We start from the raw sequence: 24950 nt of genomic DNA on the forward strand, positions 1-24950 counted from the left end.
TAATTTAAAAATATCTAAGGATTACTTTGCTAAAATTCAGTTTGTTTCAGATGAATAGCAGTGGTGTTCACTATTCATTTCAAGTGGCAAATAGCGGTGCAACTCCTGGAAATATTTTAGAATAATATATCCACTGGGAAATATCTTTGGCTATACAACAAAATCATATTACAGGAAAACCATAATTTTTGATTGACCCTCTAACTCTCTCACCCCTAATACTCACTTAAGTTCTTTTCTGTCATATGGCTTTTGTCCCAGTAATTACTTGACATACAAATGTCAAGACTTAGGTTTCTTTTCTGGGCAGAGAGAAGGTGACTGGCACACTGCAAAGGATAGACTACCATGCTATAAGAGCTGATGGCGAATTTACTTACTCCTCCTTTAGGATGGACTGAATGCACTTGCGTTGGTAGGCACTGAGAATAATGGTAGGTTTCTGAGGACTTGGTACCTTTTCCATTTTTCGCTGTTGATAGTCTTTTTTCATAGTAACCTTAAAAATAGAACAGGGATGTTTTGGCTATAGTTTGCCATGCGTTTTCACAGTTTTTTTTTTTTTAATTTGCCGGAGGATGCATGTACTTGGAGACAGAAGGAAAGTGAGAAAGCATCTCCTCTGAGGAATGGTCATGCCACAATATTTTTTCTACTTCTCCTTCCTGTTGGGATCTTGGGCAGAAACACTTGGTGTGTTTCTCAAGCTGTCAGGCCCAAGACTTGAGCTGTACAGATGGTCATGTGGAATCCAGCTGTCTAAATCACCATGCCATGTGTTAGCCCTTATCTGTTCTTTTTACATTTTACAAGATCATTTCCTATAGAACAGTGTTTTAAGAAATACCAAATTTAGCCACCTTCCATCCATTCCTACCTGTTTAATGGCATTGCCCAAATGTCGAAGTTGATCAGGTATCAGCTGTAATTCTTTCTTCATGTCTCTCTCACTGTCAGAGAGAACTGGGAGCTGAGAGTGAAAACTGTGAAGTACTTTTTTCATCCTTTAGAAGAAATAAATGTCTTAGCTTAACACCTCTGCTAATCAGGAGAAACCCAATCCCAAATAAAGTTCGTAATTCAAGACTCTGGTGTCAGTGAAGGAGATCCCCACAGGATGGGTTAGAGGACAATATCATGTCTTCCCTCACGTACTGATGGATCAGTTTAGTCTTTTTTTTTTTTTTTTTGAGAGGATTTTGCTATAGGGTGTGTGTGTTTGCCAGAAAGACAGAGACAGAGAGACAGAAAGCGAGAAATCACCCCCCAGGGGGGATGGCCATGCAGCAATCCCTTCTCCATTCTCCTCTTGGGATCTTGGGCATGCACACACGCCTGGTGTGAGTTTAAGCTGCCAGGTCTGGGACTCGAACTGTGGTAGACTACGTGGGAGTCTAGCAACATAACTATTACGCCAACTGCTGGTCCCAGGGGATCAGTTCAGTTCTGTAAGTATGGGAGCACCAGCTAAGGTTAGTTTTCTTACTAACAAAGTTAATAACTGAGTATTTGGTAACATTGTTAGCATTTAAATAGGGAACTAATGCTATATAGCCCACTAACCTGTTCATGATATCTTCTTGTTTTTCCTTGGCTTCCTCATATTTATCAGCTAAGCGCTCAGCCATTTCCCGTAGACTTTTCCTAATGGCAAGAAACGAGGGACTACTGGTGCCACCTTGATGTTGAGACCAAGTGAGGCTCAGCATCTCAAGATGAGACAATCAACCTATTACTTTCCTCTCCCCAGTTTTGACACTTACCTCTCCTCTCGACAGTAATTAAGATCTTCTAGTTGTTTCTTTTTCTGGTCACATAATAACCTGACCCTTCAAGAACAAAAGTTGAATCAGAAGTCAAGTCAGGGTTATTACATAGCATTATGTACCAGCCAGGGACTAATGGTCTGTGAACAAAGGACATCCATACCGCCGCTGAATCTCCTCCTTCGCCAGGTCCTGTTTGAGAATGTACTGTTCTCTGAACACCTGGGTGGCTCTGCTGATGAGCTGAAGACATTCTTCAGGAGGAGGGGCAATATCCTTTTCAGTAGATCTTTAAAAACAAAATTCCTACCATTATTTTCCTTACTTGATAAAACAACTGAAAATAGACTTAAGTCACAGCTGTCCTCCCCCTTTTAATACCTTCTATTTATCATCTCAGGTGCTACTCCCTCCATTCTCTAGCTGATTAAATTTAATTATGTTCTAGTCTTCCAACTCTGCCATAGTAAAAAGTATATGAAACAGCTGAGCACAGAAAAGATGAACAATAATTATGAAAACAGGGAACCTATTCATAAATCTATGAGCTCAAGATCTCATACCTCAAAAATGCTGGATTGGTAACACTGCGTTGCAAAATGCTTCTAATATGCTTTTCAAAGGAGTCTGGGATTTTGGCCAGAATTCGGAGGGGAGATTCTGTCACTTCAACATCTTCTCGGGTACAAAGCAGGGGAGGAGACGCTGGATGGACTGTACTTCTGGAAAATAAATAGGCAAATTATTCCTAGTCTATCATGAAGTTAAGTACTTACAAGTATCTAAGAAAGCATAAACCACATTTATCCAGAACTTGGAGAACATAAACTAACAAAAGAAACTTTTTTTTTTTGGAGAGGTTTCTTCGCTATAGGGCGCATGCGCTCGTCAGACAAAGAGAGACATAGAGACAGAAAGCGAGAAATCACCACCCAGGGGGGATGGTCATGCTGCAATCCCTTCTCTTCCATTCTCCTCTCGGGATCTTAGGCATGCATGCACACGTGCCTGGTGTGAGTTTTAAGCCACCGGGTCTGGGACCCGAACTGCAGTCGACTACGTGGGAGTCCAGCGACATAGCCATTATGCTAACTGCTGGCTCCCAAAAGAAACTTTTAATAAGAGTACAAGAATGTATGTTTTCTGCCTTATAAAAGGTCACCTTGGGAAGCACCTTAGTTTGTCACACCATTTTAGACTCTACCACTTCAAATTAACCACTATGCCACCACCTAGCCCCTGACTTCAAATTTTTCTTTTTAAAACATCAAGGCACAGCTGACTTCACGGGGCAGTGGTAATGCACTGCTCAAGAGAAGATGGGTGCTGTAAGATGACCATGGTTCGAGTCCCTGGCCTGGTCAGCCTTCAGGCATGCCAGGCATGCACTTGAGTGCCCAAGATCCAATGGGCTAGAGTACTGGAGAAAGAGGATCATGGCATGACCAGACCCTGCAAAGGGTGCTTGTGTGTCTCCCTTTCTCAGTCTTTTACTCTATCATGAACATGTACGCATGCTATCATAAAAAAGAACAAAAACAGGGCAGCACAAAAATATAAATGTATCATGGGCTCTTTTTTTGCAAACAAAAATATAAACCAGAGCCACATATATTATAGAACTAATGAGAGCTGTGTAGAGAATACAAAATGGGACATACAATAAAGGCCTGATGAGGCATTCATAGGTATTTGTGATGCAGATCATTGTGGGTCCCAGAATGTCAGGGACGATCCAGAATCCTCGAATTGGAGCTGGCTGCCTGCAAAAACACACAGTCATAGTCAAGTTACAAAACAGCAGTACAATGGGACCAAAGCAAAGCTATAGCTGCGGTCAGTGGCCTTGGGCCTGGGTAGACAGCTGCATGTGACACGCTAGCAGTGCAGTAACCTCAGAAGTGGTGACTTGGGAACATGTAACAGAGCTCCGATGAGTATGAACTAAGCTGTTACTACCACTTTAGAGGCCCTCCAACTGAGTTCCTTCGGAATCCACAGCCTAATGGTGCTCAATCACATGGAAGTTCTTCATGTCTTTTGGCCCAACGAGCACATCGGCCCTATCTTTGTGTACATAGCCCACAGATGAAGTTCTCAGAAACTGCTGCATGAACAAAACTTTAGAGTCTTTCTCACATGAAACATTCAGTGAAGCCCAACATCTATAAATGAGACTTTCATTTGGTATGCATAGCTGCATTTCCCTCTCAATCCTATTTCACAGAAGAAACAGAGAATTTTGGCCCAAAGATGGAAACTGTCTTCTCTGCTAACATGTTTCTCTCCAGACCCTCATGCCTGTCCCACCCCATGCCCACAGCACATTTCTGGCCCTGAATTATCAATGCTACCTCCTCTTAACACCTTCTGAAGGCTGTGCCAGCAACTGTATAGTTTCAAATCACCCCGCTGTCTTTTGCCCCCTCAGCTTACAGACAATCTCCTATCTCTTCCATTCAAACACTCCCCATTACAGTCCAGCTCCACTTAACCTGTTTTCCTTTTCCTTTTGCCCATTAGAACCACCAGTCTTTACAGAGTAGTTGACAATTACTAGTTCTTTCATATTTCTCATTCTCCTTTTTATCTAAGGGGGAAGTAGAGTAAGTAGGAGAGATTTGGAAGGATCTAAAATTTTATTATCAGTGTAAAATCTGCAGAGAGTACATTTATATGTGTATATAACTAGTATTCAGGTGAAGAACTGGAACACTATAGAGACCTATGGCTTTATTCCTATGTGACCCTCCCTGGTTATAGCCTTTGTTTAATTTCTCTACAGAAATACTACCTTTTTTTTTTTTTTTTTTAGATCTTTGCAATAGGGCATTGCGCTTGGCAGAGAGACAGAGACAGAAAGAAAGAAATCACTCCCCAGGGGGATGGCCACACCACAATCCCTTCTCCTCCATTCTCTTCTTGGGATTTTGGGCACACATGCACAAGTGCCTGGCATCTTATAAACCACTAGGTCTTGGACTTGAACTGTGGTTGACTACATGGGAGCCCAGCAATGTAACCATTACACCACCTGCTGATCCCTCACTGTTCTTTTTTTTTTTTTCAAATTTTATTTCTTCTATGAGAGAGACAGAAACTGGCATGCCCAACAGGGTCTTCATGCTGTTATCTCCCCCAGCCTCACCTAACCTGATCACAGGTACATGCCCAGCACATACAGAGAAGCCTCCAGACTAACAGGAACCTGGGACTTCCCACATGGGCCAGAGGGCTACGTTACTGCCTGACTCTATGGTTAGTCCACTATGTTGACTTTTGTGATATCATGTCCTTGTTTTGCTTTATAGTTCTCCTATCTATGTTTTCATTCCTAAGTAAAGCTGTTAACTTTTATCTGTTTTTGAAACTGATATAAACAGAACTTTGTTATATATTTTCCCTGTTCACTTTTCTACCTGGTATCGTTTATTATCCTCTTCCTCCTTTCCTTGTGGTCCACCTTATTGCAAATTCTAGACTGGATCCTGCTCTTCAATGCATTGTAGTGTATTGATGTAATTGCTTGTGGCCTCTTAGAAACACTTCCTGGGGCCAGCAGGTGGCGTGGTAGTTAAGGCATTGGACACTCCTACATGGCTGACCACAGTTAAAGTCCCGGACCTAGTGGCCTGCTTTCTTGCTCTCTCTCTCTCTGGTCAAATTAAAAGAAATGAATGAATGAATAAAATTAAAAAATAAAACAAAGGAAAAACAGTATTCCCTCCTTGGAATCCTGGTACCTTCTATCCAGCTCTCCTCCTGTCTCTCTGGCTGCTCTTTCTCAAATTTCTTCCAGATTGAGCTCCTCTGCCTTCACCCACTGCTTACTGCATAAGTAAGTGTTGCTCATGACTCTCTTCTTATATCTTCTTTACTCATTCTAGGCCCTTTTTGTGGTACTGTCACCAAAACCATGGCTCCAATGCTGATAGTCCCCAGATTCATATTGTCCTAGACCCAACCACTCCAAACTCAAGGCCTACATATGCAACCGCTATCGGACTCTTCCACTTGGATATCCTGCAGGAACATACAATTCCAGATGCCTATCAACTCATCTTCTGTCTTAGCAAGCATGTTCTTTCTCCTATGTCCTCATTTTTCTTGGGTACCAGTACCTACTAATCTACCTAGTTATCCCATGTAGAAACCTGGGAGTCTTCCTAGACACTTTCCATTTATTCTATTCAGCTATTTATTAAGTTTCTATGAGGCACTCTGTTAGACACTGCGTATACAAACATCAAACAAACAGCATACACAAAGGAAAAGGTAATCTCTGCCTCATGAGCCATGTATTTTCTTCTAGTAGTGACAGATATTCAACAAACATAGATATAAAATATATTGATATCTGAATGAACTAAATGAACAAGACAGTCTTAGGGGTGAAGTATCATGTCTATAACTTTCTGGCAAATGACTGAACAATGAATCACATGCATGTGATTATGATAGATATATATGTGAATTACTGAAACAACAATTGCTATTCATGTATAGAAGAGAGCAAAGGTCTTACCTGCATGGCAATGGCTTTGTACAAAGGATGTGTTCCACAAAGCATTTCTGTTCTATTGCAAGTTCCTGTAAACTATCCTTATCTTCTTCATCTATAAAAGAAAATATTATATAAATTAACTGATGCTTACACAAATCTCCAAATTAAAATGCTGTCAACAGGGATAAGCAGATGGTGTAATGATTACATTGCTAGACTCCCACATAATACATTGTGGTTTGACTCCCAGGCCCGGCAGCTTAAAACTCATGCCAGGTGCGTGTGTGCCCAAGATCCTGAGAGAAGATTAGAGGAGAAGGGACTGCAGCATGGCCATTCCCCCCATGGGGTGACATCTCACTTTCTGTGTCTCTGTCTCTCTCTCCCTGACAAGTGCAAGCTCCCCATAATAAAAATTTCTCTTAAAAAAAAAAGTTGACAATATTACTTAAGTGCAATTTCTTATTTTAAACCATTGCTTCTAAGGACTATGTCTTTCTGAGATACGTATGCTTTCCTCAGGGGTCTAAATTTCTACTCCAAGAAAAGAAGTAGGATTTCTCTTGATTAAGTTTATAAACCTTTTACTGTGACAATGCCAGAAATCATACCCTTACATTGTTATATCCTTGCCCCTAGTGATTTTCTTTTAATTTGCTAGAGGGGTTATGTACTTGCCAGAGGAGAAAGAGAGAGGGGGGAAATGAAGAAGCATTCTCCATGTAGGACAGCCATGTACTGCAATCGCTTCTCCATTTCTCCTTTTGGGATTTTGGACATACATGCACATGTGTCCAGAATGTTCTTCAAGCCCAAGCTATCAGGTCTGGGACTTGATCTGCACAGGAAGCCACAAGGGATCCAGCCACCTTAACCACCACACCACTGGCTAGTCCTGATTGACTGACTGACTAATTGCTATAAGCGTGTGCACTCATCAGGAGGAGAGAGACAGAGAGAGAGAATGAAATCACCCTCTGCTGGGGCCAGCAAGTGGTGTGGTGGTTAAAGAACTTAACTCCCGCATGGCGACCCACAGTGTGAGTTCCGGACCTGATGGTTGCTTGCTTTCTCACTCTCTCATGAGTGCATGTGCCCTATAGCAAATTAAAATAAAATAAAAAATAATTAAATAAAAGCATATATTTAAAAATAAAAGAAAGAAAAAAAACTACCCTTTGGGGGGATGGCCACACTGCAATACCTTTTTTTCTCCTCTCCTCTCTGGATTTTGGACATGCATACACACATGCCTCGTGTGATTTTCAGGCCTCCAAGTCTGAGACTCAGTGGAGTCAGCCATGTGGGATCTAGAGCCTTAACCTCCATGCCACCTGTTGGCCCTAGCCTCATTTGATGACTGTAGTAAAATGCAGAGATAAATTGAGAAAAGAAGTGTTAAACAAAAAGAGACAAGGACTTGATGATTTGGGAAATTCTCGGGCTATCTAGAAGGCAAAAGATGCTAAAACAAAGAGCTGTATTATCTGGAAAGCATGTTTGAGTAAAAAAGTCATAGGTGTGTCAGGAAACAGCAATTGGCGTAAAGGCTATGTCGCTGGACTCCCATGTAGTGGACTGTGGTTCGAGTTCCGGACCAGGTGGCTTGAACTCACGCTGGGCGCGTGTGCATGCGTGCCCAAGATCCGAGAGGAAAACGGAGGAGAAAGGATTGTGGTGTGGCCATCCCCTGTGGGGGGTGATTTCTTGCTTTCTGTCTCTCTCTGTCTTTCCAGCGAGTGCATGGACCTTATAGCAAAAAACTCTCCCCCAAAAAAAGATTTGGGATTTTTGAGCTCATGAGATTTGGATGCTAGTTATACTTTGTGTTGATTCTATTATGGTTTGAGACTTTTAAGAATGTTGGGATGAGTTGAATGTATTTTGCAATCAGGAACATGTGACTCTCAGGAGGTTAATGGTTAGACTGTAATATGCAGAATAATGGACACTCCAAAGATACCCCAGTCCCAATGCTCATAAACTGTAAAAATCTTAGGCTACATTACAAAATTGAAGATAAAATTAAAGGTACTTATCACATGACTTTAAGATAGGAATATTGGGGCCAGCAGTTGGTGTTGTGGTTAAGGGCACTGGACTCCTGAATGGCCGCTGGACTCCTGCACAGCTGCTGTTTGAGTCCTAGACCTGACAGCTTTCTTTCTCACTCTCTCTCTCAATCTAGGCAATTTAAAATAAATGAATAAAGTTTTCTTTTAATGCCTATCTTTAATAAAAGAGAGATAGGGATATTATCCAAATTATCAGTTTCTTTAAAAGTAAAAGAGGCAAGCAAAAAAGGTCCAAGTGATACAATGTGAGAAGCACTCAACCTATCCCACTGTTGCTGGCTTTTTTTTTTTTTTGAGAGGTTTTCGCTATAGGGCACGTGCACTCAGCAGACAGACAGAGACAGAGAGACAGGATGCAAGGGGGGATGGTCACGCCACAATCCCTTCTCCTCCGTTCTCCTCTCAAGATCTTGGGCACGCACGCACATGCGCCCGGAGTGAATTCTAAGCCACCGGGTCCGGGATGCAAACTGCGGTTGACTACTTGGGAGTCCAGTGACATAGCCATTATGCTAACTGCTGGCTCCCCCACTATTGCTGGCTTTGAAGATGGAGGATGGGGATTATAAACCAAGGATTGTGGTAGAAGATGAGTAAGAAAAGGAAATGGACTCTTCTCTATGACCTCCAGATAGCAAACTGCTCTGTCAATTTGAGCCCAGTGAGACTCATGTAAGACCTCTAACTATAGAACTGTAAGACAGTAAATTCGTGATGTTTTAAGTCCACTAAGTTTGTGATGATTTATTACAGAAGTAGAAAGCCAATACAGAAAGCATTTAGTCTTTCACCACTAATCACATTGGTAGCTGTGGGTTTTTGAGATGGATGCCCTTTATCAATGAGGAAGTGCCTTTCTATTACTAGTTTCTTCTTTTAGCTTTTTGCCATAGGATGTGTGCATTCACTGCAGAGAGGGAAAGTGAGAGCCACCCTCAATAGCCATGCCACAATCCCTTCTCCTCCATTTTCCTTTTGGGACTTTGGGCATGCATCCACACGTGCCCAGTGTGATTGTTAAGTTGCTGGGTCTGAGACTCAAACCACAGTTGACCATGTGGAAGTCTAGTGCCTTAACCACCAAACCACCTGTTGGCCCACTGTTAAGTAGTTTCAACATAAAAAACTGTTGGATTTCTTTTTCTGTGCCTACTGAGATGAATATGTTTTCTTTCTTTCTAATAATGCAGTACAATATACTAATTAATTTAACTCAGATGCTAAATTAACCTTGTATTTCTAAGCTAAATCCCATTTGGTAATGGTATATAATCTTTTTTGTGTTGCTGGATTTGGTTTGCTAATAATCTGTTGGTAATTTTTCCACCTCTATTCCTAAGAGCTATGTGTAATTTTTTCTTGGATGTCTCTGTCAAGTTTTGGCATCAGGATAATACTGATCTCACAGAATGAGTTAGGAAGTGATCTTCCTCTAATTTTTAGAAAAGTTGTGAAGAATTGGTATTAATTCTTTAAGTATGAAGCCATCTGTTCCTGGGCTTTTTGAATGATTTTCTGATTACCAACCAATCTCTTGAGTTATAGGTCTATTCAAATGTTTCCTTTTCTTTTAGGTTTGGTGTTTTTTTTCTTGAAATTTGTCCATTTCATTTAGGTTACCTAATTGGCATACAGTTGTTCAGAGTATTTCCTTATAATCCTTTTCAGTATTTTTTTATTTGCAAGAGTGTAAACATGTGCACCCTCCAGAGATAGACGGAGAAAGGGAGAGGGAAGGAGAGAAAGCACCCCCCAATGGGGTGATCATGGTCACATCACAATCCCTTCTCCTCATTATCTCCATCCTTTTGGGACTTTGAGCAGGCAGATACACACATACCACCACCACCACGTTTTTTAAGTTGCAGGTTTTAAGTTGCAGGGTCTGGGATTTGAATTGTACTGTCAGATATGGGATTCAGCTCCCTTAACCATTAGGCAATGGAGCTGGACCTAATCTTTTCTATTTCTACAAAGTCTGTAGTAATATCCCCCCTTTCACTATTCATTGTCCTAACCTGAACCTTCTCTTTTATTTCTTGGTCAGATTAGCCAAAGGTTTGCCAATTTTGTCCATCATTTTGAAGAACCAACTTTTGGTTTCACTGATTTCTTCTATTATTTTTCTTTTCCAAACTACTATATATTTTTTTAAATGACAGAAAGTGTGCATTTGTAGAAGAGGGCAGGGAGAGGGAGACAGAGAATGAACAAACACACAACTGTGACAGGGTCTTGTCATGCTGCGATCTCCCTTCCCCAGCCTCCCAGTGCCTCAGGATTATGGTCATCCATGTGCACATGTGCCTGAAGGAATTTCTTTTTTTCTTTTTTCAGGCTGTCCTGAGCTCTAAACCACATGACTTCCAGCACTATAGGGAGCCAGTACTACCACTGTGCCGTAATAGCTGGCCCCCAAACTACTTTCTTGATGAAACATGTGAAACCTACTGAAAAGTACAGAAAGTTAAGAAACTTACCTGATCCAAGAAATTTGTGAAGTTTATGAATCCAAGTTAGTCCTACACTATGTACACCAGCTTCATGAGTACAGTGGTATCTTGAAGGACACTTGGGATCTGCAAATGGAATCATTAATGGTATAAAGGCAGCCGTTATAAAACTAAAAGAATGTATGCCAGTAGCCTGCAAACACATCTGCTGGTGAAAGTAATGAAAAATCTACAGGACTTTTATATTGTTGTCCTGTGAAAAAAGTTCTGAAATTTTGAAATTTGAATTTCACTTTCAAGTATATTTTAAGGATTTTAAAAAGTTGGGGCCAGGGGACCAGCAGGTGGCATGATGGTTAAGGCGCTAGAAACTCCCACATGGCCGACCATGGTTTGAGTCCCAGACCTGGTGGCTTGCTTTATCACTTTCCCTCTTTCTCTCTGTATCTCTCTCTGGTCAAATTAAAAAAAATGAATGAATAAATAAAATAAATAAAATTGTCAAAAAATAAAAAAAGAAAATTTGGGGCCAGGAGGTAGCATAGTGGTTAAGGTGCTGGACTCCCATATGGCCAAACATGCTTCGAATCCTGGACCTGGAGGATTACATTCTCACCTTTCCCCCAACTCTGGTGAATTAAAAAGTAACAATAAATTAAAAATAAATAATTCTTTTTATTTTGGAGAGGTTTTTGCTATAGAGCGCGTGCGCTCCCGGAAAGACAGAGAGACAAAAAGTGAGAAATCATCTTCCAGTGGGGATGGCTACGCCGCAATCCCTCCTCTATTCTCCTCTCAGGATTTTGGGTACGCACACACACACGTGTGGAGTGAGTTTAAGTCACTGGGTGTGGGACTCAAACCACAGTCGACTACATGGGAGTCCAGTGACATACCCATTACACTAGCTGCTGGTCCCCCTCCCCCCCAAAAAAAAAATCTTAAAAAAATTTAAAACAGGGAGCCAACCAGCAGTTAGCGTAATGGCTATGTCGCTGGACTCCCACATAGTCGACCGCGGTTTGCGTCCCGGACCCGGTGGCTTAAAACTCACGTTGGGCGCGTGTGCGTGCGTGCCCAAGATCCTGAGAGGAGAACGGAGGAGAAGGGATTGCGGTGTGACCATCCCTCTTGAGTGTGATTTCTCGCTTTCTGTCCCTATGTCTCTCTCTGTCTGGCGAGCGCACGCACCCTATAGCGCGCACCCTCTCCAAAAAATATAATAAATTTAAAACAAAGTATTAATACGCTCAGCTGTGGTGGCTCAAGTGACAGGGTACAGATGCACAACTCTGGAGCCATAAGTGAAGGCCCAGGGTTCAGATTCTGGGTCAACCTGAATGTGCTAGATATACCAGGTAGGCATGCCTGTGATCCTGGCCATTAGAAGGCTGGGGCTGGAGTAGGGATTGAGAATCATAGCATGGTGACGTACTTTCAGGGGACCCTGTCTCTCTGGCTTTCTCTCAAAAAAAACAAACTCAAAAAAAATTTTTAAAAGTATAATAAATATAGTCCAAAAATATTACTTTTGAAATAATACAATGGAGTTCAACAAAATAGAAACACTTGATATAATTTATGCCTTTTTGTCCACTTCTGTACATTTATTTAAAGTTCATAAAAATAAAATGGTGACTAAGTATTGTAGTGTGGCCCTCCCACCTGGAGGGTCATTCTCACCCTCCCACCTTTGTGTCTCTTTCTAGCAAGCATATAGACACTATAGCAAATTAAAAAAAGAAAATTCATATATGCACATATCTATTACATGAAACTGTTGAAGCAAGTGAACTTTTTTTTTTTTTAATTATAGCTATAGGGAATATATGCTCATTGGAGAGAGAGGGAGGGAGGGAAGGAGGGAAGGAAATAGGAAAGCACTACCAGGGGGAATGGCCATGCCATAATCTCTTCTCCTCCATTCTCCTGGGATTCTGGGCATGCATGTACATGCACGTGGCGTGTTTTTTGAGCTACTGGGTTTAGGACTTGAACCACACAATCGATTATGTAGGATACAGACACCTTAACAAGTATGCCACCAGGTGACCCGCAAATACACTTCTACACCACAGAAACTAGAAAGATTCCGTGAATACTTAGTTCTGTCATGGTGTAGTAAGTCAGGTGTGAAATTTTACCTCATCATAATGCTGACTTATAGTTTTAAAGTTTATGCTTTTTGTTTGGCAACCATTTATTAGAGGGAGTCTTCAAAAAGCTCTTGGAAAATGTCCATCATAAAAAATCGACACATGGTTTTTAAAAAAGTTTTGTGCCAAAATAAACTTGTACTTTAATTCCATTTCTTCACAAACCTTTTGAAGTACTCTAATATTTATACTAGGAAATGTGAGTACCTATTATATAGACAAAAAATTCTATACTTCCTTTGAGTCCTGGTATTAGTAACACAATCCTGAGAGTAAAAGAGAAGCTCTTGAGCCAGCCAGGTGGTGTGGTAGTTAAAGTGCTAGATCCCACATGGCTGGCTCTGCAGTTTGAGTCCCTGAACAGGCAGACTGAAAAACACGCCTGGCACATTTGCATGTGTGCCCAAAATTCTGAGAGAAGAATAGAGGTGAAAGGACTGTGGTATGGCCAAACCCTGGGAGGATTTCTCTTTCTCTGATTTTCTCTGGCAAGCCCATACACCCCCATGGTAAAAAATTAACCCCCAAAAAAAGAAAAAGAAGAAAAAGAAAAAGGTGCTAGGGGATTAGCATCTTGGCATGGTGGTTACATCACTGGACTCCTACATGGCCAGTGGTTTGAGTCCTGGACCTGGAGGCATGAAACTCACACCAGGTACATTTGCATGTGTGCCCAAAATCTCAAGAGGAGAATGGAGAAGTCCCTTCCTGGCTTATAGGAGTCATCCTTGTATTGGACAATGAAATACTGAAAACATTCTCTTTATATGACCATATTTAAGACATAAGGCTCCAACCATCTCAGCAGGTCTATCATTGTTTAAAGTGGCTTTTCAAACATTTTTTGGTGCTGAGGCCAGCAGGCAGCTGGTGGTTAAGGTGGCTAGACTTTCACATGAATCCTGGACTCAGTGGCTTAAAAATTACACCTACCGTGTATGCATTCATGCCCAAAATTCCTGGAGGAGAATGGACTGTGGCACAGCTATCCCCTCTGGGGAATGATTTCTTACTTTCCCTCTCTGACTCCCTAAAGAGCACATGGCCCCTACAGCAAAAACCTAAAAATGAACAAGCAAACAAAAAAGGAACACACACACACACAAAAACACAAAACTTCTTTTGGTGCTAAAGGCAACAGAAAAATCTTAATATTAGAAAGTAACAGAAATGTGTTGTAAAAAAAAGCCAACATTTAGTTACTGAAATAGGAAAATTGCAAAACACCACCCCCATGTTATATGGTAGCCATTTCACTTTTTTTCACTAAGAAATCTGGGTGTAACCAGCAGATGGCATGGTAGTTAAGGCGCTGGACTCCAACATGGCCACAGTTTAAGTCCCAGACCTGGTGGCTTGCTTCTTACTTTCTGTCTGTCTCTCCATCTCTCTCTGATCAAATTGAAGAAATAATGAGTTAAAATTAAATAAAATAATTTTAAAAAGAAATCTGAGTGTGTTTTAATTACTATAATATGCCTTAAGAACAAATACAAATAAATCAAACATTTCTTAGTTTTGAGATTTTATGGAAATTTTCCTCATTAGAAGAACCATGAACAAAAAAATGCCTACACTTGACGCTGGCATGTGGTGTGGTGGTGAAGGGTGGTAGACTCCCACATGACCAATCATGGTTCAAGTCCTGGACCTTGCGGCTTGCTTTTCACTTTCCCTTTCTTTCTGTCTCTCTCTGTCCAAATTTAAAAATAATAACAACAAATAAAGTTAATAAGTTTTTTTAAAAAATGCCTACACTTGAGATTTCCTGATACACACACACACACACACACATATATATATATATACACACACACACATATACATATATATGTATATATCAATCACTTTATATAAGGAAACCAATTAGTTTGCATCACTTTACCTTACTAGGTCTGTTTCCTCATCTATAAAGTTCAGACATAATCTCTCAAAACACTTTAATTAGATATGCCCACTAAGTTCTTTTTGCTGGTTTACTGTATAAACAATCCTGACCCCTTAAATGTTTTGGTTATACTTTAATACAGAACTGAAGCTATTATTAACCAAACACAGGCAAACTGGCTAGTGAGAGCTGAAAACAGATTAGTCAACCACTCCAAGATGGAATTCTTCTCTGTACTGCACAGCAGAAAACTATGAGAGGTATACCCAATTACTCCTGAAGGAGTAAACTTTTGTTTCTTGTTCTTCAGTGGAAAGACAAGATTTTAAATCTAAAGGGTGGAGGAGCAAATATATTATAAGATTTTTATTTCAGAAGGTCCCTTAGAGATAAAATAATATTAATGCTATTGTTTTCAGATGAGAAAACTGAGTATCAGAGAAGCTGAGTGAGAGCCTAAGACTACAAAGCATATTCATGGTAGAGCTAGAACTCAGAGTTAGAATACTGCAGGCTCCTAGTCACAAACTCTTCAGTCTGTGTTACAACATATTCTTTGATTGACTGTTTCAGCAGTTTGTCCAAGATTTTCCTAGATGAACACAATTTTGTGCCACAATGATTTAGTACTAACCTGGATAAGTTAAAAACACGGGAAAATAGAAGATAACATTCATATTAGGTCTAAATGTAACAAAATAATGTGTTCTAAAATTAAAGATTTTTTTTTAAGAGATGTTTTTGCCATAGGGCGTGTGTGCTCACCAGAAAGACAGAGAGAGACAGAGACAGAAAGCGAGAAATCGTTCCCCAGGGAGGATAGCCACGCCGCAATCCCTTCTCCTCCATTCTCCTCTCGGGATCTTGGGTATGCAGGCACATGTGCCTGGCTTGAGTTTAAGCCACCCAGTCCAGGACTTGAACAGCGGTCAACTACATGGGTGTCCAGCGATATAACCATTACACCATCTGCTGGTCCCTAAAATTAAAGATATTTTTAAAAGGTATCTTAACATATCAGTATATTATAATTTGATTTGAAGTTATTTTTAAAGTTATTTAAGGTTATTTAAGTATTTGAATCATGAAATCTACTTTTGATAGGACCTGGAAAAATTTACTATTATAAATCCAGGTGGATCCAGACCAAAGACCACTATCTCAACTTGGGAAATTTGCTTAGTCTCTCTTGGACAGAAAAGCATACTGTACTGGCTAAAAGGCCAAAAGTAACCCAGTCAACTTTTTAAAGGCTGGAACTACAGAACAAGTTACATGGGAACAGGAGGAAATAGTCTTTTATATTTAGTTAATTAATTCATTATTTTGGAGGGGGAGAGGTTTTTGCTTTAGGGCACTCACGCTCTCCAGAAAGACAGAGAAACAGAAAGTGAGAAATTACTTTCCTGGGGGGATAGCCATACCACAATCCCTTCTCCTCCATTCTCCTCTTAGGATCTTGGGCACACACGCACACACACCCAGCATGAGTTTAAGTCACCGGGTCTGGGACTCAAACTGTGGTCAACTACATGGGAGTCCAGTGACATAGCCATTATGCCATCTGCTGGTCCCAATTAAATAATTTTTAAAGGTTTCTGCCATAAGGCACATGTATGAACCAGAGAAAGAGAGAGAGAGAGACAGAGACAGAAAGAGGCAAAGTGAGAAATCATCCCTTGGGGGATGGCCATACCAGTGCTCCTCTATTCTCCTCCTGGGATATTAGGCACGTTTCCACATGTTCCCAGCATTATTTCCAAGCCTCCAGTTCCAGGACTTATACGGAGTTCAGCTACACGGGAATCCATTACCTTAATCACTATACCACCTCCTAGCACCTGGAGTAGTCTTAATATAAACATAATGCGATAAAAGAAAGAAATTCAATGAATACCTTACTTACCTCTGTGAAGTTTGATTGGACAAGAAAAGTCAGAATCGAAGGGATCCTCCTCCCCAGATGCCAGTTTCAGGGCAAGTTCCAGCTCAACACATTCAAACACATAGAGAGAAGGAATAAGGTCAGCCCTGGAATCCCAGGACTTTTCTGACTGTAAAAAAAAGTATAATTTTTTATTTTCCATGTTCATTTGAAAATGTACATAATTAAAAACTGAGGGACTGGCAGGTGGTATGGCGGTTAAAGGCACTGGATTCCCACATGGTCGAATGTGGTTTGAAGCCTGGACCTGGCAGCTTGCTTTCTTGCTTTCCCTTTCTCTCTCTTCCTGTCTCTCTCTAGTCAAATTAAACAACAAAAACAAAAACAAACAAACAAAAAAAAACCACAGAAATAAATAAATATTTTAAAAAACTGAAGGAAAAAACTGGGTCAAAAAGCACTCTTAAATTCTTAATCATATACCCTTCCATCTTAATATTGTCCCCTTTTTTTTTCTGAGATTTTTTTTTTTGGTTATAGGGCACGTGCGCTCGCCAGAAAGACAGAGACAGACAGAGAGATAGAAAGTGAGAAATCACTCCCCAGGGGGATGGCCACGCCACAATCCCTTCTCCTCCACTCCCCGCTCGGGATCTTGGGCACGCATGCACACGTGCCCGGCATGAATTTAAGCCACCAGGTCCAGGACTCGAACCGTGGTTGACTACATGGGAATTCAGCGACACAGCCATTATGCTAACTGCTTGTCCATTACCCCATTATTTTTAAAAGAGAAAAAAGTCTCTCTTCTTTTAGAAAGACGTTAATGAACAAGTTTGCGGGCCAGCAGGTGGTGTAGAGATTAAGGCAGCTGTCACATAACCCACATAACCAAGTGCATGGTTCAAATTTTGGACCGAGCCTCTGAGAAATCACACCAGATGTGCGTGCCTAAAATTCTGACAGAAGAGACTGTGGTATGGCTAGTTCCCCATTGAGGGGCAGTGATTTTTCACTTCCTCTCCCTGTCTCTCTCTGGTGAGTACACAGGCCCTATAGCAAAAATTAAAAAATAAAAATATATAAGTAAAACAAGTTTGGAAAACAGTAAATTTACTGGCCAGAAGTTCTTCATACTGAAGGGTGTAAATAGAAGTCAGAATGAATACGTAGGTTGGTGGACCGAATAAGCTAGGGAAACTTTTAACTTGTTTCCATTTAGATTATTATTTATTTTTTTGTTTTGTTTTGGAGAGGTTCTTGCTATAGAGCGTGTGTGCTCACCAGAAAGACAGAGAGACAGAGAGATGGAAAACGAGAAATCGCCCCCTAGGCGGGATGGCCACGTTGTAATCCCTTCTTCATTCTCCTCTCGGGATCTTGGGTGGGCACGCATACATGCCTGGCGTGAGTTTAAGTCACTGTGTCCAGGACTCAAACCCTGGTCAACTACGTAGGAGTCCAGCGACATATCCATTATGCCATCTGCTGGTCTCTTCATTTAGATCTTTAAGTGTGCTTTAATTACTTTTAAATGTTTTCTTTCCCCAATTTGAGAAGTACCAGATATAAGCTATAATTTCCATATATAGCATTTATATCAGACCAGGAACTATTACATGAGGTGTTAAAGACACAAAATAAACTCACGCTAGCCTGCACTTACTGTTTGGTCATCTTCCTCTTCCCCCTCCAGCACGACACAGTGATACAGCATTCCTGATTCGGTAGCAATCACTAAGATGTTGGGGACACAGGGTAGACAGAGGATAGCACAAGCATCATATCCATAGTTATCTTCAGCTGCAGGATGCATGGGCAATGGGCCCAATAGTTTTCCGATATTCCCAGGGCTAACCAAAGAGTGCAAATATGTTTAGGAAATGTTGACAGATGATAACCATGCCCTTTACAATATTTCTTCAACTTTGCCTTCCTCTAGGTATCATACCTCACTGTAAATGTATTAACAGTATTTTTCCAATGTCTCTACTTTTTTGCTTTCCTATTTGTATTTCACCATTCTGATAGTTCTCAACTACAGGCAATTTTTCCCTTAAGGGAACACTGGCAATGTCTGAAGATATTATGGGTTGTCACACCAGGGAAATGAGGGGCACTATGGACTTTCTGTGGGTAGAGGCCAGAAATGTTTCCCCCCAAGACAATCTCCCCACAACAAAAAATTGTGCAAACCAAAATGTCAACTGGGTAGAGGTTGAAAGACTTTACTCTAAATTTATTATGGTTGGTTTTCATCACTCTACTGAAACTACTGTGGTAAAGGTTACCCATGAGTCTAGCTGCTACATCCAAAAGATTGTTCATTTGACCCTTGCTTACTAGGTAACAATCACTGCTGCTCGACACTCTTAACATCCATAACAACTCTTGTCTCCTAGTTCTCTCTTCCTATCTCTCTGAAAACGACTTTCTAATGTCTTCCCAGGATCTTGCCTTCAATCCTAGATTTTCATCTTTTGCCACAGTGGATTCTGAATAAGTATCTACTTGCTCAGTTGATCTATAAGTGAATAAACTCTAATGTTCAGTTTTGGCCTTGGTTACAAACTTTTATAAACTTTTCCAAAATCTCTGTCCACAGAGTTTTAAAAAAAAAATTGTTTATTGTGATTTTCAAGCCATCACAGGTCTGGAATATAAACCACAGTCGGCCATGTGGGAATCCAGTGTCTTAACTGCTATGCCACCTGCTTGCCCGTTTTGTTCAAATAATTTTTTTTTTCTGATTTTAGCTATTGGGCACGTACACTCGCTAGAGAGATAGAGATAGACAGAACGCGAGAAATCATTCCCCCGACCCCCTAGGAAGGACGGCCCCACCACAATCCCTTCTCTATTCTCCTCTTAGGATTTTGGGTGCATACGCACAGGCACCCAGCCTTGAGTTTTAAGTGGCCGGGTCTGAAACTTGAACTGTGGTTGACTACATGGGAGTCCAGTGATGTAACCATTATGCCATCTGCTGGTCCCTGTGCAGAGAATTTTAATTGCCAGAGAGGGGAAGAGGGAGTGTGATCACACAGCAATCTCTTCTCTTCTTTTCTCCATCCTGTTGAATTTGGATGTGCCCAGCTTATTTTTCAGATTGCTGGTGCCAGGATTCAAATCACAGACAGCTATGAGGGATCAGGCTTCCTTAAGAACTAGGCTAAGGGGCCAGCCCTATACTTCTATTTTTATCCTCTTCTTGTTTCTCACCATCCTGTATTTCCAACTGGTCATGGAGTATTCCCAATACTTTACTGGTCCAATATTGTCTCATACTCACTATTTGTAAAATAAATATTTCTCAAAAACAAACAAACAAAAAATCTTTCTCCAAAATTAGCTGTTTTTTTCGACCTCAGTATATCTGTTAATGGTTCACCTCTCTACCCAAACAGTACCTAAATTTATGTATCCTTACTTTGCACATCTACTATGTTTAATTTCTCCCACTAAATTATTACCACCTTAAACTCTGGTAGGCCAGAGTTCCCCAAATCACTGGGCTGGGGTGTCGAGCAACAGCCTGTTGGGGGCCAAGCTGTGGACTGCTGCCAGTCTCAACAGTCCTTGAGGCTTCATCTGTGTTTGTAGCCTCTCCTCATTGCTCATATTGCTGCCTGGGCTCTGCTTCCTGGTGGATCAGTGGCAGTACTGGATTCTCACAGGAGCATGCTACCTGTGCGACTGTTTCACCATACTGCAATGCGGTAATGGTGAAAATGGGACACATGGTGGATGTAGTGTGCTTGGATGATCCCTGGACCAACCCCCTCTGCACTGTCTGTGGAGGAATTGTCTTCCAAGAGGCTGGTCCCTGGTGCTGGGAGGGCTGGAGATCACTGTTGTAGACTCTAATAAGCTCAGTTTTGCAAGTTTATCTATCTCCTGCTTAGAAACCACTGGCTTTCTACTACCTTATTCCTATAGAAAAGACCTATACTCCTTAAATAAGCTTTAACTCCACCAAAATTTCCCTGGATAGAAAATTCTACCTTTATTACTTAATGCTTCTTACATAAATTCCTTGCAGTAGCCCAAAATGTCTAATCATTCATTAAACCCTAAAGGATCCTTACACTTGCTTGTTTTCATATTCTATGTTTTTTGAGAGGTTTTTGTCTTAGAGTGCATGTGCTTATAAGAGAGAGAAAGTGAGAAATCCCCTCCGGGGGGGGGGAATGGCCACACCACAATCTCTTCTCCATTCTCCTTCCAGGACCTTGGGAATGTATGCACACACACCCAGTGTGATTCTGAAGCCACTGGTTCTAGGACTTGAACTGTGCTCAGCTGTGTGGGAGTCCAGCAACATAACCAGTACACTATCTACTTGCCCCTCGTATTCTATTTTAAGCTGCCCTTATGAGTGAAATATTTGTCCCCTTCCTTGCTGCTTCATTTAACCCTGCATGAGACCTTCAAGTCCCATATGACATTAAGTCATTCTCTATAAAAATTCCCATAACTTCTTTAGTCAAAATGATCTCTATCTTTGGGTTCTTACTATCTGTGTACCAATAATTTGGTATGGACAATTTTGTATTCATGTCTTTCCCCACACAACTGTGACACAGGACACCAGATTATCATGTCTAATCCCCATGGTACACCTAGTTCATATCAGATAAACAGTAAGTAATTTCTTAGTCAGCTACACTTGGTGAACACAAACCCAGTCCCATTTTATTATATAGGAATTCTACAGAACTTTTTCAAATATGAAAGAGTGAAAGGTCAAATCATCTGTATCAACTTTCTTCAAAATATGGAAGCCAAGCAGCTAAAGCTGCAATACTTCCACAAATTCAAAAATATCCTAGGCCAGATGGTGGTGTGGCAGTAACAATTGGACACATATAAGAAGGTCCTGGGTTCATGCCTGGAGAACTCCCTATATACACTGGGTGCATACACGCCCATGATCTGGGCTACTTGAGGAGGCAGGTGGACTGTAGTGTGAAGACTGTGCTCTCTCTCTCTTGCTCATAGAGGAAATAAACAAATTTAAAAACATTTTTAAGAAGTACAAAATACCTTCATGGATCCCATGACAATCTATACTAGAGCCCAGGTGGGTTGCCACTTCAGCTTACCTGTGTAAGAGACTAACGTATGTAAGGAAAGTCTCTCCATTCTCATATAAGATGTACAGTGGGTATGCCACCACTTCATCTTTGCCTTTTTGTCCAAATATATTCTTGGGGACTGCTGCCAATGGCCCAAAGTCAAATGCAACTGCTGTCTCTCCTAGAGATGCGGTATATGCCCGCCTGGAAAGAGATTTAAAACCCAACTTGTTGTAAATGAAACAAAAACAAAATGTCCAATGAAAAGAAGTAAATATATATGTAATTTTTATTAAATAGAATGAAAACAATTGTGATTACAAAGAATGTTAACACTGGAGAATTCTCATAAAAGTTAAAAAAGCAGGTCATGAATCTATTTGAAAGTATGTCAATTTTTAAGAGTTTAAATACAGATACACAAATAGCAAAAGTATACCCATATGGGACCAGCAGATGGCGGAACAGTTACATTGCTGGACCGCCATGTAGTTGACTGCAGTTCGAGTCCTGGATGCAGCAGATTAAAATTTATGCCGGGCACGTGTGCATGTGTGCCCCAAGATCCCGAGAGGATAATGGAGGGAGAAGGAATTGTTGCATGGCTATCCCCTTGAGGGGGTTGGGGAAGCAATCTCTTACTTTCTGTCTCTCTCTCTCTGGTAAGCGCATGTGCCCTATAGCATAAAATCTCTTCTGAAAAAAATACATATCCATACACACATGCATAAACACAAAAGAGTGACAGGGAAAAAAAACACATAAAAACATTAATAGTTTTTTTGCATGACTCATTTTTCCCACAAATATTTACTAAGCACCTACTTTGTGCCAGGCACCCACTGTTCTAGGTTATGGGGATATATAATCAAAGAATAGATCAGTGAATCAACAAAGGCTGTCTCTAGTGAGAAAGTTGGATAAGAGAAAATAAATAATTATGCAACATGGGGCCAGGCAATGGTAATGCAACCAGACCTACATGGAAAAAGTCCTGGGTTACTATCCTGGGATCTCTTGGAGCATGCCAGGCACAGATACGTGTCCATGATCTGGGCCAGCCATGCCTGGAAGTGGACTGCAGTGAGGAAACCCTGTTGGGGATGATTTTCTCTCTTCATCAAGACTCAGTGAAATTGGGAACCAGCAGTTAGCGTAATGGCTATGTCGCTGGACTCCCACATAGTCAACCGCGGTTCGCGTCCCGGACCTGGTGGCTTAAAACTCACGCCGGGCACATGTGCGTGCGTGCCCAAGATCCAGAGAGGAGAAGCGAGGAGAAGTGATTGCGGCGTGACCATCCCCCCTGGGGGGTGATTTCTCGCTTTCTGTCTCTATATCTCTCTCTGTCTGTCTGGCGAGCGCACGTGCCCTATAGCGAACACCTCTCCACAAAAAATAAAAATAAATAAATAAATGAATAAAGATTCAGTGAAATCAATGAGATATAGAGAGAAGAGCAGTAGAATGATCTGATTAAAAAAAAGTATTCAGCTGCTATACTGAGGATAGGCTATAGGAGATTACAAGATTTTTCTTCTTAATAGTTCTCTATTTTCCCCTATTTTTAACAATAAATATACATTTCTTGTATAATCAGGGAGGACAAACTTTTAAGACCATGTTGTTTTTATATTTTAAACATTAGCCTAATTGGTTATCCAAAAAGATTCTTGTTCAATATAAGATTAACAAATATGGTTAAAGTCATAATCTCATATATTTAAGTTGAGAAAGTCAATATCATGTAAGGTATTATAAAAACTTTATTAGTTTATCACATGGAAAGGTATATAGTACCAGGAAGTAAAAAATGAGAAAAAAGAATTATAGGGAAAAAAGAATAAACTAACTGCTCAGTGGTGTGGTGGTTAAGGTAGTTGGACCACATATGGCTAACTGCACAGCTTGTGTCCTGTATCTAGCAGCTTGAAAAACACATTGTCAGGTATGTGTGCATGTGTGCCTAGAATCCCAAGAGAGTGGAAGGAAAGAGATTATAGTGTGGTCATTCCCCCTGGTGTTTGGTTTCTCACTTTCTCTTTCTCTCTCTGTCTCTCTCTAGCAAGTATACAAGCCCTATAACAAAAACTTTACAAAAATAAAAAAATAAAGAACTGCTTGAGTTAAACTAAAAAAATCAAGATACTGGATGAGAACAAATAGACACAGAAATAAATCTTACAAGGCATGATTCCCAAGCCATCAAAATTTATCTAGAGATTAATAAAGGTATATATCTAACAGTAGGAGTTATCAATAAATACTCTGTGCCAAGCCCATACTAAAGACTTATTTTAGGCAAGACCTCATTTATTCTATTTAATAATCTAAGAATGATTACCATCACTTAGTCATGGGAATGAGATTTAGAACAACTGAAAAAAACAGATGTCACAGCTGGCAAGCAATAGAGCCACGGTTGGAACCCAGGTATGTTTAAAGAGCTAATGCTTTTTAAATTTTTTTTTTCTGGCAAAATTATTCTTTATCATGACACAAACTACATCTCGTAGCTCATAGCAAGGCTTTGTCACTTTGTTCTACTTCTCAGGTATCTCTCTCTCTCTTTTTTTTTTTAAGAGAGGTTTTTGCTATAGGGCACGTGCACTCGCCAGACAGACAGAGAGAGACAGAGAGACAGAAAGCGAGAAATCATCCCCCAGAGGGGATGGCCACACTGCAATCCCTTCTCCTCCACTCTTCCTCTTGGGATCTTGGGCACACACGCACATGTGCCCGGCATGAGCTTAAGCCACCGGGTCCGGGACTCGAACCGCGGTCGACTATGTGGGAGTCCAGCGACACAGCCATTACGCTAACTGCTGGTCCCGTCACGTACCTCTTTACAAGTGACTAGGACACATCTGTACCAAATAAAAATTGATGCCATAGTAAAATTAGCCTCAGGATCTTCCTCAACCTCTATATCCATGATGAACAGACATATTCCCTGGTACTGTACTTCTTCTGCCTGAAATATCCTTGCTATTCCTTCAAAAACCAGATTTAAGCCACTTGTTCCTGTGAAGAAAAATAACTAGACAAAAAAAATTCCTGATTGGGAATTCTGTATTGTTCTTAGCATACTCCTATTACTAGGAATAATTCTTTACTCAATTGCTTACTTGCCAAGTAGCTGGAA

At 40.8% G+C, this 24950-nt stretch overlaps 1 protein-coding gene across 2 annotated transcripts in view; it reads right to left on the bottom strand.

The window, feature by feature from the left end:
- NUP88 (nucleoporin 88) overlaps window positions 1-24950 on the bottom strand; it is a 39512-nt gene that overhangs the window by 256 nt on the left and 14306 nt on the right. The window contains exons 5-16 of one of the 2 annotated variants that reach the window (XM_027773196.1): window positions 21833-22009; window positions 18394-18580; window positions 16749-16896; window positions 10826-10924; window positions 6292-6382; window positions 3428-3529; window positions 2330-2485; window positions 1930-2055; window positions 1764-1829; window positions 1564-1644; window positions 878-1004; window positions 381-499 (exon numbers count right to left, since the gene is read on the bottom strand). In XM_027773196.1, coding sequence (XP_027628997.1) covers window positions 381-499; window positions 878-1004; window positions 1564-1644; window positions 1764-1829; window positions 1930-2055; window positions 2330-2485; window positions 3428-3529; window positions 6292-6382; window positions 10826-10924; window positions 16749-16896; window positions 18394-18580; window positions 21833-22009 — 1479 coding nt within the window. Of the gene's footprint in view, window positions 1-380; window positions 500-877; window positions 1005-1563; window positions 1645-1763; window positions 1830-1929; window positions 2056-2329; window positions 2489-3427; window positions 3530-6291; window positions 6383-10825; window positions 10925-16748; window positions 16897-18393; window positions 18581-21832; window positions 22010-24950 lie in introns of both variants that reach the window. The other variant, XM_006151882.3, reaches the window with a different exon arrangement.

The sequence above is a fragment of the Tupaia chinensis genome, unplaced genomic scaffold, assembly GCF_000334495.1.
Source record: "Tupaia chinensis unplaced genomic scaffold, TupChi_1.0 Scaffold000330_1, whole genome shotgun sequence".
Taxonomy (NCBI): domain Eukaryota; kingdom Metazoa; phylum Chordata; class Mammalia; order Scandentia; family Tupaiidae; genus Tupaia; species Tupaia belangeri.